Source organism: Colletotrichum navitas (genome assembly GCF_030913465.1).
Source record: "Colletotrichum navitas strain CBS 125086 chromosome Unknown LY79scaffold_16, whole genome shotgun sequence".
Taxonomy (NCBI): Eukaryota; Fungi; Ascomycota; class Sordariomycetes; order Glomerellales; family Glomerellaceae; genus Colletotrichum; species Colletotrichum navitas.
In genome coordinates, this window is record NW_026850562.1 from 18,048 (window position 1) to 32,377 (window position 14,330).

At 51.6% G+C, this 14,330-nt stretch overlaps 5 protein-coding genes across 5 annotated transcripts; 3 read left to right on the forward strand and 2 right to left on the reverse strand.

The window, feature by feature from the left end:
- Window positions 1–4,776: 4,776 nt before the first annotated feature.
- On the forward strand, window positions 4,777–6,230 carry LY79DRAFT_511361 (alcohol dehydrogenase GroES-like domain-containing protein; the record flags this gene model as incomplete). The annotated part of the gene is made up of 7 exons (XM_060554257.1): window positions 4,777–4,858; window positions 4,930–4,984; window positions 5,038–5,184; window positions 5,248–5,809; window positions 5,863–5,891; window positions 5,951–6,043; window positions 6,134–6,230. 7 exons carry the CDS (start codon window positions 4,777–4,779, stop codon window positions 6,228–6,230), a joined length of 1,065 nt encoding a protein of 354 aa, XP_060416237.1.
- On the reverse strand, window positions 6,133–7,018 carry LY79DRAFT_105911 (tRNA-splicing endonuclease subunit Sen15). Its single transcript, XM_060550663.1, has one exon. The coding sequence runs from the start codon at window positions 6,837–6,839 to the stop codon at window positions 6,369–6,371; it is 471 nt and encodes a 156-aa protein (XP_060416238.1). The 5' UTR covers window positions 6,840–7,018; the 3' UTR covers window positions 6,133–6,368.
- A 2,432-nt stretch (window positions 7,019–9,450) lies between these two features.
- On the forward strand, window positions 9,451–10,506 carry LY79DRAFT_511233 (uncharacterized protein; the record flags this gene model as incomplete). The annotated part of the gene is made up of 1 exon (XM_060554241.1): window positions 9,451–10,506. One exon carries the CDS (start codon window positions 9,451–9,453, stop codon window positions 10,504–10,506), a length of 1,056 nt encoding a protein of 351 aa, XP_060416239.1.
- A 527-nt stretch (window positions 10,507–11,033) lies between these two features.
- Window positions 11,034–12,926, forward strand: LY79DRAFT_547004 (uncharacterized protein). Its single transcript, XM_060557284.1, has 3 exons — window positions 11,034–11,458; window positions 11,563–12,446; window positions 12,524–12,926. The coding sequence occupies exons 1-3, from the start codon at window positions 11,375–11,377 to the stop codon at window positions 12,789–12,791; spliced, it is 1,236 nt and encodes a 411-aa protein (XP_060416240.1). The 5' UTR covers window positions 11,034–11,374; the 3' UTR covers window positions 12,792–12,926.
- Window positions 12,903–14,114, reverse strand: LY79DRAFT_106107 (Yippee/Mis18). Its single transcript, XM_060550665.1, has 3 exons — window positions 14,071–14,114; window positions 13,765–13,996; window positions 12,903–13,589 (listed from the first exon to the last, which is right to left on the reverse strand). Exons 2-3 carry the CDS (start codon window positions 13,861–13,863, stop codon window positions 13,356–13,358), a joined length of 333 nt encoding a protein of 110 aa, XP_060416241.1. The 5' UTR covers window positions 13,864–13,996; window positions 14,071–14,114; the 3' UTR covers window positions 12,903–13,355.
- Window positions 14,115–14,330: the final 216 nt, after the last annotated feature.

Below are 14,330 nucleotides of genomic sequence, written 5' to 3' on the forward strand. Positions count from 1 at the left end.
TGATTAACAGATCGGTCTTGTGGCTGTCACTATGGCTGTCGTCGTTGCCGTCGTCGTCGTCGTCTTGGTCTGTCGCTAGGTTGACTATGATGAGTCGTGTAGGATCGTGTTGGCCAGCCCGAGGTTGGGAGAGCAGAAAGAAAAGAAGGTAGAGAGAGCCAGGACAGAAAGGGATGGAACAGGAGAGGGTTGTTCTTGTTGTGAGCGTCCAGCCCGCGTCTGTGAGATGGTTTGCTTTTAGCGCATAATCTCGTGGGAGCGTATGAGAGATACGCCCAATGCCACAGATAGATTCGAGGGACCGCGTGACCCCCAGCGATGGGTAGGAAGGGACCTGGAAGCGAGAGAGACGACAAGATGCCGAGCCGCTGAGGAAGTGGATATCGGATGGCCAGGATCGTGCATGGGGATTGGGGAGGAAAGACGGGGTAGGTAGGGAAAGGGTGGGCGCCTTGGAAGATGAGGCTAAGTCAGGGTGTCGGGTCAGCTAAGGTCCCCCTGTGAGGCAAGAAAGGAGACGCAGCACCCGAGTGCAATGTCAAGGTACTGGGGGAGCGTGTACATTGGTACACGTCCGATTCCGCCACAGTTGAGCCTGAAGGGATGTACCTCACTTATCATTGTCGACGGTCGAGGCATGGCTGAATTGGTATGCCGGGATGCCGGGTCTGCTAGCAGCAGAGTCGTATTGACAGTTGCGCAAGTTGGTGGCATTCGTTCATTGGGGACCGCGGGGGAACAACATTACCGACGAGACGACAGTGTGAAGCCCGGGAGGGTCGTATCCCCAGTTCGATTCGGTTCCTCGAGAGGGTCTGATGTCAAGAACGGGCCTGGCCCCAACGCGCTTAGAGGGTTAAGACGGCGCAAGGTACCCTGACTTTGCCAGAGTGGGATATCTAACCAGCCTAAGCCAGGGCGCGTGCACGTCTCGCAGGGTCGTGGCCAGAGAGGTTCTGGGATCAAGTAGTCGTGTTATTTTGGCAAGTGAAAGGGCTTCAGCGCGCAGTGGCCAACTCTGCTATAACATCATGGGGGTAGCAGGCGGCGTTGACTCGCATTCGTTGGGTGCTGACTGAAAGTTGGTTGGCCCTTTCAAACGACATCGCAGAGAGCTGAGAGCGGCGGCAGGGGCAGCGATTGTACATTGTACGGCAACAACTGTGCGAACGTACGGCATCCAGAGCCCGACCGAGTTAGTAGATTTCCAGGCGGGGACGACTAGTTTAGTTCGGTCCATTACAGCCCGTCGACAGAGGATACTTTCCTAGGCTGCACGGTGAGTAACTGACACGGGGCGATGGATGGGACGGGGATGAGGCCGCGGACGTGGACGTGGAAACCCAAAACGGAGATTGGGGAATAAAAGAAGGGTGCAATACAATGTGAGCGGATAAAGACGGAGGCCAGATGAGAAGTCGCCAGATGGGATGGAACACTTAGTGGACGGGGATTGGGGTTATTGGATGAGATGATGGCAGGAGGGGAAGGCCGCCTGGAGGGAAGGTGAGGGGAAAGGGAGGGGGAGCCTCCTCATCAGTGAGACTGAGGAACGGAAGTTGCAGGTCGGTACATGAATTACCGTAAAGTACCTACCTACCTATTCCAAAGTGCCCTATCCCCTTCCCGCCAAAATGGAGGCAGGGCGTGCGTGACTCTTTCACCTTGGTACCCTTCCTTCCCCTCTATCCACCCAGCCCCCACCGGTCTTCCATCCGTCCTTCCTTCGCTCCCAATAAGGCTTTCCAAAAGTCGGGAATCAAACCCGGCAAGACGGCATCGCAACTCCACCCTAATCACAGTCACAATCACGCAAAGTCCCCTCCCGCCTCCCGGTTGGGTCTGATGCATGGATGGAAGGAACAGGCGGCAACTTTGTCTCTTCCGCATCCTCTGTGTTTAGGTAGACTCCTGCTCTTGACTTCTGGGGCCGAGGAAGCGGCAGCAGCACTACCATGTATTAATGTATTGATACAAGACAAGTCCCTCTTGAGGCACTACCTTGTACAGAATGACCTCAATTACCACGCAGCCTCCCAAATAGCCGCACCCAATGCAGTGGATGGGCGGACGGGATGGAAGTGGAGGCTGAACCTGATGTATGGGGGCATATCCCTGATTGCTGGTCTATGGCACCGTACCTCATTACTCTGCACTTCTCCCCCTCCCTGAGAGTTTCCGTTGCGTATTTGGAAGAGACCACCTTGTTTTCATGACCATCAGTATTGGTACCTATCACCACCTTCGGACCGCACATCGCGTGAGGGACTCGGTCCGTCCGTATCCAATCACACGCTGCCTATCATATACTTTCAAGACACCGACTCGCGCAGTGATAAGCTGATATTCGCAATCTATAGACTGATGGCGGTGTCCACGACAACTGCGATGATCCCCAGCCTCCCGTAGGAAGAGTACGAAGTAGAAACAAGGAATAAAACAAGCCAATATACACCAGCCATATTGTGTGACCCAAGCCATAGCCGGCCATGCCTTAATTGACGAGACTTTGCCAGAACCATTACGTCGTGGCTGCCGGTGTAAACTCTGTTTCTTTGAAGGGCGCACTTTCTCCGCCGTGCACCGACAGTCACCCGATATCCGCTTCGCTTTCCGTTCTGCTCCGTCTCGTGTGTGTGCCTGTATGCGTGTGTGTCCCCGCGATTCCATGTCGCCGCAGAACCCCTTCTCGGCCCATATCCTTCTCTCTACGTAGTAGGTGCAGACTGCAGGCGCGTGGTGCAGGTAGAGGCAGGTGTACTGAGAGGTGCAGATGCCAACTCTCGTTTCCCCACACTCGGCTGGTCTCCAACGACCTCTTAAGTCTTACCCCTCTCGAGACGCCTGCTCTGTGATTGGCTTTGCCGTGCCGTGTCCGTCCAATGGCCACGATGGCATCTGGGGTGGTCCACTATAACCCCCGAGATTGACCCATGCGTCCGAGACGCTAAGCCTCTAAGCCTCAATCCGCAAGACGGATCAGCCAAGGGCGGCTCGAACTGATGGTTGTGATTGGACGACGTGACGAGTCAAAAACAGGGACCCCAGCCCAACCTTTTTTGTTCTTCATTTCCCCCCCTTGGGCGATGGAAGGGAACGCAAATGCATCTGTAGATTTCGTGGAACCGCCCAGCCATCGGATTACACAATGATCCATCGCACCACGGCGGCTTGGGGCTTGGGCTGGGGCACTGTTGCGCTTACTCTCTCCGGCTCCGGTGCCCGCCTTTGGCCGAGTCGAAGGCACTGGAACGAAAGCTGCTTTCCCCAGCTGATGTCCCTAACGTGGTCTCTCGGTCGCTTTTCTTTGCGTTGAAGCCATGAATGAATCGCGGAAGACCACGTTGCCTGCCGACGTTGGCTGTTCAAGGGCAAAGCAAAATTCAAACTAGGTGCTAGACTTCCGCACAGGCGCCCCTGTCTCTGTATTGGGGTGAATAATCCTGGCAAGGAATCCGAATAGCCCGAAATGATGTGCGGAGTTTCTTCCCCAGCACCTCTTATCTTCCTGTCCTCAGAAGCGGTCGCATGCCGTTTTACCGCCAAGCCTGTGCTATTAGAGCCTCTTGAGGGACTTTTGTCCCATACCTTTCCTGCCTTAGGTACCCCGGACGGCGTGTTCTTCAGCGAACAGGCGATCCCTGGTTGCTGGCGCCCGCTAGAGGATGGCGGGTTGGTTTAAGCCTTAATTGAAGTACGTATAGAGTAAGAGTACCTAAACCACCTATTTATCTAGTAGGTAGGTCGGTGGGTTGGTCGGTAGGTGGATAGATACCTACTTCACCCAGCCGATGGTTCAAACTATTTTTTTTTTCTCGTGACATAAAGAAGGCCCTGTTTCCCGCGCAGGCCAAGTTGCGACGGCGCGCCATCCATGTTTTGATTGAAATGCTCGCTTGTGGGTTCGACACTGACAACCCCATGTTTCATTCTCATTGCCCGCCCTATACGGATACTAAACCGGGAACGCTGTAGCCTCGCTTGGATCAAACCCCCTCCCCCAGAAGATCTCCTACTTAATCAAAATGAGCCTCAACCTCTGACGCGACATCTGCAAGGACCGCTTGTAATGCCGTCCATCCCATCCCGTCTCATCTCCCCATCCCCATGGCACGACACGAGCGGAAGATCTGGGTTTCCAGGACCAACCGCATAAATATGGATTGTGGCTGTCATATTATAGTGGTTACCATACCCTCCGCTGGACCACTCAGTTCCCTCGGCTCCTGACCAACTTGTTGCCGGTGACCTTATCTCTAATGCATCTCCTCGATGTCCAAGAAGCATTTCGCACTCGTTTTTTTCTTCTTTCCGCTGCTCTTGATCTCGACAGATATCTGCCAACGTCCATGTGCTCGTGTAAACTGCCCGCTTCAGCATCTGTAATCTAAGGCAATCGCTTGTGAAGTTCATATATGATTGCTCCTCAACCCCACTGTGAGGTGTTCTGCTCAGATAGCCGGCTCCACCACGCCGACTGTGTGCACACACACTCGCACAGTGATGCTCCGATGGTCGGACAGAGGCTGTGGGCAGTCCGCCCCAAATGCCTCAACACACCCCACCATCACTGCTTTGTTGATCACCTAATATCGTGGCAGTTTGCCCCCAGGTGCCTTGACTTCTTTTTTTCCTCATCATCCTCACCATCCTCACCAGAATCTTGACCGGTATCAACAGAAGTACTTGTAGCCTGTATCAAAACAGGGTCTTGGTCACTCCATCGCCAACTTGTTGTTGTTTCGTGATCCAGAGACTCCTTCATCCTACCCCGCCATGCCCGCCACGAGTTCTATGCGTGCCGTCATCTTCAACGGACCGCAGAACGTGTCCGTTGAGCGACGCCCCATCCCTACCCGTGCGCCACTCCTGTTTTTACCCTCTACAGCCATTCTCTTGACCATTAATTTTCACTAACCAGTCCAACAGTTCAAGATGACGGCGATGTCATTGTCAAGGTCCAGGCTACAGCTCTGTGTGGCTCGTAAGACGGTCTTGTTTCGTTCTACGGCAGTTCCCTGAACTCATAGATTATAGGGAGCTACATGTCTTTCGTGGTCACCAGCCATCCGAAACGGGCTTCATCATGGGCCACGAATTCACCGGCATAGTCATTGAGAAGGGCGCGTCTGTCACCTCGTTGAACATCGGCGACAGGGTTGTATCTCCTTTCACCACGTCGTGGTAAGCTTTCCCAAAAGTTCACCTCCCTGGCGATTTTGCCGATTCTCACATCCTTCCGCTCAGCATGCAATGCTTCTACTGCAAAAACGACTACACATCCCGCTGTGTTCGCAGCAAGCTATTTGGCTGCGGTGCTCTAGATGGTGGACAGGCCGAGTACGTGCGTATACCTGATGCCGACGGAACGGCTATGAAGGCCCCAAGTGCTATCTCCGACAATGCTTTGGTGCTCATGGCAGACATTTGGCCAACAGGCTTCTTCGGCGCCAAGTCTGGATTCAGCTTACTTAAAGAGGAAGAGAGATCCAATGCAACCGCAGTTGTCATTGGATGCGGGCCCGTCGGTCTTTGTGCCGTAATATCCGCACTTGAGTACCGTCCCAAGCACCTCTTTGCCATTGACAGTGTAGACAGTCGTTTGGAAATCGCCAGAAGCCTTGGCGCGGAGCCCTTGAACTTCAAGACAGACCGTGCTGGCATGGAGAGGCGAATCAAAGAGGTAACGGAGGGTCGTGGGGCCGACGTTGTGATTGAGGTCGTTGGCTTGAGTCCCGCCCTCAGAACAGCGTTCGACGTTGTCAGGCCATGGGGCGTTATTGCCAGCATCGGGGTCCACAACAGCGAGGTTTGTAACAAGAAAAGTTGTGATGTGAGAGATCTGGCTGACGAACAATGTAGATTCCATGGACAGGCACGGAAGCATATGAGTAAGCGTGGCCAACCCGAGCTTCGAAGGCTTTGTCCTTTGCGCTAACAGCATCGATAGCAAAAATCTGAGATTGCAAATGGGCCGATGTCCTGTTCGGGCCATCTTCCCTGAAGCTCTAGCTCTGTTGGAAAAGAGGCAAGACAAACTTGGGTGCGTACTTCCTTGGTCGACGGCGCAACGCCTCCCCCAGCCGAGGACCCTGGCCCATTTCTCTCCCCTTTCAGCCAGCTAACAGCCCAGATTCATGTTTGACCATGTAATGCCATTGAACGAGGCTGTTGAAGGATATGCGCTGTTTGATCAGATGAAGGTCCAGAAGATCATCTTCACACCGTGATTCTTTTTAAGGGGGTCGATCTTGCTGGGATCTGGTCGCAATATCAAGGCTCAAGCAGGGTTAGGTAGCTAAAAGAGGCTCCCAGAACTGGCGGCGGGGGACATTGGTTGAATGAAAAATACCCTGGCAACTGGGGCTCTAATTCTGCCTTGGCTTCACAATGCCATCGTGAATGAGATAGTAGGCGACCGTTGAGTCATCGTGGACCACTGCGAGTAGTAGCCTCTTTTGGCGGTCCACGCCGCGCCAGTCTCGTCGTGAAGGCGCACCGTGACTTGCTTCTGAGGTAACTGGCTGTGGCAGAGCGTCAATCGAGTCAAAAATGGTAGCAAAAGAGCTCAAGGTCCATCGCTCGCTGAGATGAACCGGCAGAACCCATTCAAACTCGGGGGACTGGCTTGGACGTTTACCAGTCATCTGTTCGATCTCAAGAGTCTCTATTTGCTCGTCCGGGTGCATGTAAAGACGCAATGGCGGTAGACCGGTGATGATGGGACGTGGTCGGTCTCTGCCGTCATAGCGAATTTCAACGTCGGTCCAGTCGTGCTGATCTCGAAGGTTGTCAACCACCAGAGCGGTAAGATTGGCGAGATGCTCTGTGGGAGCCATTGCGAAACAAAATGTGGGTGGCTTTGTGTGAATGCGAGTTACTTAGTGACTGAAGTGAAATGAAAATGAGATGATGTTGAACTTGGCAAATAATCAGAGCTAATTGCTATCGATGCGCAGAGTTCTCAAGGTTCCCAAGGCGGGTAGCACCGGGCGTAAAGTAAAGTAGGTGGAATTTGAAAACCAATTAGATTCGTGAAAACCCGGGCCATCTGTAAGCGCTTTATGTAGTAATGTGCTCTTAATAGGTAGATGCCAGGTACCTGGTTATGCGTTTATCATACCCGTTTAGTGTTGTAAAAGAGTCCCATTCATACTGGGCAGGAAGTTTCCTCACGTACCGTACGCTCATCGGGGATTGGAATATGATCAACCATAAACAGGAGATAACGTGCCAGCACATAGTGAGATTTTAATGCGGCACTCCAGCAGGGTGCGGGCGAAGGAAGGGGGGAAAAAAGGAAGGGGAAAAAAAAAGAAGAAGGTCTAACTATGCGCTTTCGGGACCATTGGGTGAATGAGCTTTGATGCCGACACGATTAAGGGCATTGAACCCCAAGTACCGTCTGTAGTGGTTCTCCAATTAGGTACCTATGCCACTAGTGAAAGGAGACCGAAATCAAACGTCCGCATGGAAATATGCTGGACTCCCGAGGTTGCCGTGTTGATTATGCAACAATGATTTCATATGCCTGCATACGAGAGAATGGGGACTTGATTCTATTGAGTAGAGGGAAGACCCCCCCTCTTTTTTTTCCTCTTTTTCTTTTTTGCCTGGAGTGGACTTCTTCTACGCCGCATTGTATTTTCTCAGATGCCCATTTTACCTTTGGGCCTGGTCTCTACCCCCCCTTCCCCTGCTATAAAACTACCAGTTCGACCAAGACGGACCGGAAGTCTAAGGAAAGGGCACAGCAGTTTTATCTCTAACTTTTTTATGCACCGATTGCGGACACGACACCTTGCTGTCTGGGCTAGAACGGTATGTGCTCATAATGTATGACAGCAACACCCTAAGCGAGAGAAGGTACTCAACTCTTATATTTCGGTTTCATGACAGACTTGGCTGATTAGCTGGAACCAAAGGTTGAAGTCCGGGGCAACGAAGTAATCTGCTGTGTCATATTGTTCTGCTTCAGTGTACCCGACGATGCCCCCAACTGCTCACTGCTGACGGGCATTTGAGAGATGGTGACAGCTACGTGATTTCGCAGACAAGAATGAATGCAGCGGGCACTGGCAACCCAAATGAAACCTGGGAACAGGAGCTTGTTTGAGCAAGTCACCCGCAGCAAAGGAAAGCAGGAAGCACGGCTCTTTCATTCTCATACACCCCCACCCGCCTACGTAATCAGACAAGAATAGGCCAACCAGAGGTCGTTGAACTCAGCAAGAGCGTGCACATTCCACGGATCCCGTCACATTTGCGTACTTATACACTACATAGGCAGGTACTCTGTAGGTATGTAACATCTACGGTACCTACGTGTCTGACCCAGCCAATTAATGAGCGATGAGGTACACAAGAAAAACTGTTTGGTTCCACACCTCTCGTTTCCCTGGCGCGCTGACCTCACTGTGCGTCCAGAACACGTACAGATCAAATTTGCTGCAGCCGCAACATTAGTGGTACACGTACTGACGTAACTGTCCCAGGACCATCTAGCGCTCATTTCCCCACTTACAGATAGTAGTTTACGTTTATGCGTACATCGCCGCTCATTGGTTACAACAGGTCCGGATACCCGACCGGCACCCCGTTATCCTTGGACAGCCCAGTGGCTTGAGCTTCCTTTGTATGCCCCTCTTCAGTATAGTAGGACCGCAAAGCAGTCTGCCCTGCCATGATGCTCTTTCTGCCCTGGGCCTGGGCCATCCATGGAAATCCTGACTGCCTTTGGACCGGATTGGACCGCCCATTTCCCTCCCGCCCCTTTTCTGCTACTTTACACTACCTAGCTGTGTCGCCAGGTTCCAAGAGTCAAGACAGTCACTTTTTTTTTTAACCCCGCCAATCTTTATCTGGCTACAAAGTATCCCGTCTCGTCCCTGTGGCTTTGATGTTCTCTTGTTCTTTCCTGTCCATGTCTACCCCCTTATTAACTTTAATCCTATCTTTCCATCAAAATCACAACCCTGTTGAACATTCCGTCAGAGTCCCCGATCTTGGTACCGGTACTTGGCCACTTTTCGTCTCGTTTTCTGGTTTTTGCTAGTCTAAGATACCCTACACACATCCCATCCCCTATCTCTTACCTCCCTCACCGTCTACTTGTACGGACAGACTTCTTCCACTGCTGGCTCCTCTTCATTTGCGAACTGTCTCACGTCTACACACGGCCTCCAAGCATACACGTCATCGTCATTCATCACGGTCCTCGATTCAACGCACCACCCCAAACCGAGCATAAACAAATCATCTATATCCCAACAACTGCCTGTGTCTGCGATATCCCCTTCTACGACTGAACCGGTTGCGCCCAAGTTATCATCTTTCACTTCAACATATCGTACCTCACAACGACGATTTACTGTTTCAAGTGTCGCTAGAACTCTCTTGTGTCCAGAGATCTTGGCCCCAGAGGCTAGAAGAAACCGCTCGCCGTCCACAATGTCACGCCCAGACTCATCACTGAACAGCAGTGAGAAGGAAAGGAATTTGCCACTCGACCAGTCAACTACCGATACGAAGTTTTCCGACACAAACACAAACAACCACGTCGAGGAGAAGAAACAGGATGTGGAAGGCAGGATACCAACGAGCGCAGCCTCTGCGACAGTTGCTACAGCTGAGCGCGACTTATACGATCCCTTCGAGAACGGCTATCACTTCCCACCGGCGCATACAAAGAAACAATCTACCTTGATCGGCCTAAAGGCCTTTTGGAGATATACATGTACGCCCCTCGGCTTCTTTGTTGTTCTGTACGGTCTCAATGTCGTGGCTTGGGGTGGCATGTTATTCTTGTTACTCTGCAACGCTGCACCAGCCATGTGCTACCCGACATGCAACGATATCAACTCTCCCCGTCGCAAGTGGATCGAGTGGGACTCGCAAATCTTGAACGCCCTTTTCTGCGTCACAGGCTTTGGCCTAGCGCCCTGGAGATTCCGCGACCTGTACTTCTTGATGCAGTATCGCATCTTGAAGAAACCCGAGGCTCTTGGCCGGTTAGCCGGTATTCACCGTGGATGGTTCCGGTTACCTGGTTCGGATCAGCTCCCTGTTCATATCGGCCCCCAGAATGTAGCCGAGCTGGCAGCTGAACAGCCCGTCTTGCAAATTCCTCACCCGACGAAAGCCATCCCAGATCCGCCTCTCACCGGCATCCGAGCACCTCCGACGGCCATTTGGAAGATGGACTTCGTTGTTTGGTTCAACGTGTGGAACACGTTTCTGCAGTGTGTTCTTTCTGGTTTCATGTGGGGAATGAACCGATTCGATCGACCTAGTTGGTCAACCGGCCTATTCGTTGCACTCGCTTGCTTGGCGGCCGCCATAGGAGGCTTGATGATGTTTTTCGAGGGTAAGAAGGTTAAGAGCATAGAAGGAGTACCGCTCAGCAAGGAGGATGAGGAGCGTCTGGCAAAGGACAAGGAAATGGGAGTTCGGCATTACAACAACATCAAGGACAAGAAACCGAAAGAGCCCAAGGAGAGGAAATAGGTTGTGCTGCCACCCTCCACCTAATCGTCACTTTCGTTTACGCAAACGCGAATATAATACAGACATGGAATATGCTACGTTGCTTCAGCAAGCGCAAATGACAAGTATCATGAGATTTTTGGGGCCAGGACTGTTGGTGAACATGCAAAGCTCACTTGATGTTTCAGTACACACGGGTAACAAGTCGCATCTGAAAGCCTCCACGATGCACTTGGTCCAACAAGTCTCGTAGGCGATGCGAACAAATATGATAATGATATCGATATTGATTTCATCGTAGTAGGCAAATTAAGACCATTCATCAATGGGCAGGATGGGATGAGCCGGCATATATGCGTCTAACGAGTCGAACTCATCATACTTGTAACCGTAATCTATGCAGTTTATCCTGCTTATGGCTGTAGACAGACTGACAGAGACGGGCATGACCTGCTGTGCGAGGCGCTGGTAAATACCTAAGGTACCCGTCGATTGCATACAAGCCCGAACGATAAGACACTCACTTGCTGTGGGGAAACCAAAGCACATACCCCCTGATAAGCCATGGGGCTCGATACTTCCCGGGCTACGGCTGTTACATCTGCAACTCTCCGATTACTGCGCGCTGTTCCCCGTCTCTGGGCAGTTATCCTCCTCCTACATCCAACCCCCAACCTCATAATCCATTCCTGTTCCTTCTTTGCTTCGCATTCCTTTATCATACACTATCCGCACCGGGCTGTGCCTTGTATGAGCTCAACCTTGATCTCCGCAGAAAGTTCTTGAAAGGAACGTCGGGTTCCTTCTTCCCTTTCTTCGTTCTCTTAGCTTCGTACATCTGCCTGTTGACAGTCTCGCCGCTGATTCAACTTGACCAAAGGCATACAACATGGCGTCGCGAGCCCTCATTCCCTTTCTCGTGGCCATGATGCTACTGACGGGTGTTTGCAACACCCTACTTACCAAGTATCAGGTACGAAGTATCTGAATCTCTCTGCACTGTCTATTCCGTGTGCTTCTCATCTAAAAACCTGATTCGGTGGTCATCCACACGCTAACAATGTCATCCACATCCAGGACATGCAATGCGTCCGCAACTGTGATGCGAAGGACCCCGCGAAACGAGCTTACTTCAATCAACCTGTTTTACAGACGGCTCAGATGTTTGTTGGTGAAATGGGCTGCTGGTTGGTCGTTGGCCTGATGACCCTGTACCGCCGCTACCTCTCACGGGCATCTCCTACCTCGGATGGCTACCAGGCCATCAACACGAATGATACCGATGAAGCCAGCGCCGCTCTCGTCAGCAATCCCAACGGCATTCCAAAGCCGCGAGAGCAGGAGCAAGGGTCCATCCTGCGCGGCCCCCGCATCCTCTTGTTGGCCCTCCCAGCCATTTGTGATATCCTCGGGACGACGTTGATGAACATTGGCCTTCTGCTGGTTGTTGCTTCCATCTACCAAATGACCCGTGGAGCCTTGGTGCTCTTTGTCGGTGTCTTCAGTGTCGTATTCCTCAAGCGACGGCTTTTCTTGTTCCAATGGCTTTCGCTCGTCGGCGTCGTAGTGGGTGTTGCGCTTGTTGGGTTGGCTGGAGCCATTTATCACGAGAACAAGAACAAGATCGAGAATGCCGCCGATGAGGGATCTCCAAAGTCCAATGCCTTCTTAACCGTCGTTGGAGTTCTGCTCATTGCCGGGGCGCAGATATTTACTGCTACTCAGTTCGTCCTCGAGGAATGGATCTTGGAAAGGTCGGCCATCGAGCCCATCAGAGTTGTTGGATGGGAGGGCCTCTTCGGTTTCGTTGTTACCGTGTTTGGCATGGTCGTTTTGCATTTTACCGTTGGACACACTGCCGCCGGAAAGAACGGCTACTTTGACATGGTCGAAGGCTGGAGACAGCTCACTGAGAATAGAGCCATTGGCCTATCCAGTATCCTTATCATGATCAGCATCGGGTAGGTCTCTTTCAAGTTGTCTTCGTATTCTCCTCCAGTACCGCATTCGAGCTATACTGATACTGCTATCACTTTAGCGGGTTCAACTTCTTTGGTCTCTCTGTTACCAGGAGTGTCAGTGCCACCTCGCGGTCCACAATCGACACATGCCGGACCCTTTTTATATGGATCGTTTCCCTTGGGTTGCACTGGGAAACCTTCAAATGGCTGCAGGTTGTCGGCTTCGCTCTGCTCGTCTACTTTACCTTCCTCTTCAATGGAATCGTGCAACCGCCCTTCAAGTTCCTTATCCCCGATGAAGAGGTGGAAGAATTGTTACCGGAAGAGCCGATTGAGCACCAGTAGATTGTTATGAAAGCTAAGAGGAGCCATGTATCGTGTTACCAAGTTAGGAATGGGTTGTTTTCCGGATCAAATACAGTTCTCAATGCACTAGATCATAGAGAAGGATAGTTGTGCCTGGTGTAATGGAGTGCGGTTTGAGACATGCTCTTAAATATTCTTAAACGAATCTTGTATTGGTTCTTGCGCGAAGTTGAAGAAATCCATACCCTTAACCAAACACCATTTCTAACCCTGCTTGATGCCGTGTGTTCCTTGGCTTCGTTATGACCTAAAATCCAGCTCTTGACTCTATATTGGCAGGTGGCCGGAGAGCAGCAAGATATCGGCTGACAAGAAGAGCAAAGAAGGCCGAAACAAAAGCCATTCCATCAAAACACCATCAAGCGCCGGCTTATATGCAAGGCGTCGCCCAGCTCTCCCAGAGGAAAAAGGAAAGGAAAGGAAAGGAAAATAAAATAAAATAAAATAAAAGCAAAGGCCGTAATAAAGCACGCATACCTTAGGACGAGAAGCATATGTATAGCGTCACCTTCTGCAACCCACCCTTTGGTTGTTGAGACCTCTCTAAGTAACGTTGCAAAGCAGTTCCGCTTCGAGAATGAACTTTCCTTCCTTGTACTTCTCTGTAGCCTCATATGCCTTATCATACTTCCACCCGACAGTCTCCTTGCACTGCTTGCAGGTGATATCCCGGACTATATGGCGTCCCGTCGTCATGTTGCGCTCGCTGGGCTCGCCTGTTTCGATATTCACGACAGTGTTGAACAAGTATGCTTTGCCGTGCTGTCCTCGGAAGTTCTAACGGGGGGCAAGTCTGTTAGCCAAAAGAATAAGGAGAACAGCGACTAGTGATAAAGCACCACGCTCCCTACTTCAGTTTCAAGACATAGGAAGTTACGCATAAAGACGAGATATACACCGCCATAAGAGAAGAATGTGATAGGCAGAGGGATAAAGGGAGAGAAAGACCTACGCGGCTGATGATATCCTCATGATTTGACAGATGCGCCTTGCATGTCTTGCAGCCGTAGACCTTGCTACTATTCAAGTATGTGTTGTATGCCAAGCCCATTGTATTGCAGACCTCCCCCTTAAGGAGGCAGGGAAATGTCGAACGGAGAGTAAAGTTGGACGGTTCGGGTGGTCGAGAGAGATTGGTGGTGCGGATGAGAGCCGTTTTCAAGCCCGCCCTCTATTTGAACTCGCTAGGTGCCGGCACTGAATGAGCCCGCTTCTCCGTATGTCTTACGGCACCAAATGTCTGCAAGACTCGACTCACAGAAGGTCGAAAGGCGATAGTATTACAAGAAGTTCGTCGAATGGATGAGGCCTCCTGGTCGGCTCTGCTGTGCTTCGGACGTCGTGCGAGAGAGAAGGTGGGAGGTGCGGGGATTCGGTTGCAGGTTGGAGGATAGAGTAGGGAGAAGTGTCGCCAGTGTGCAAAGGAATAGTGGCAAGGTACCTAGGTAGGTAGGTTATGTAGTGAGGCAAAGCAGTTAAATGGCGAGGCGCCCCTGCCCTGCTGGCATTCGCCAGTTC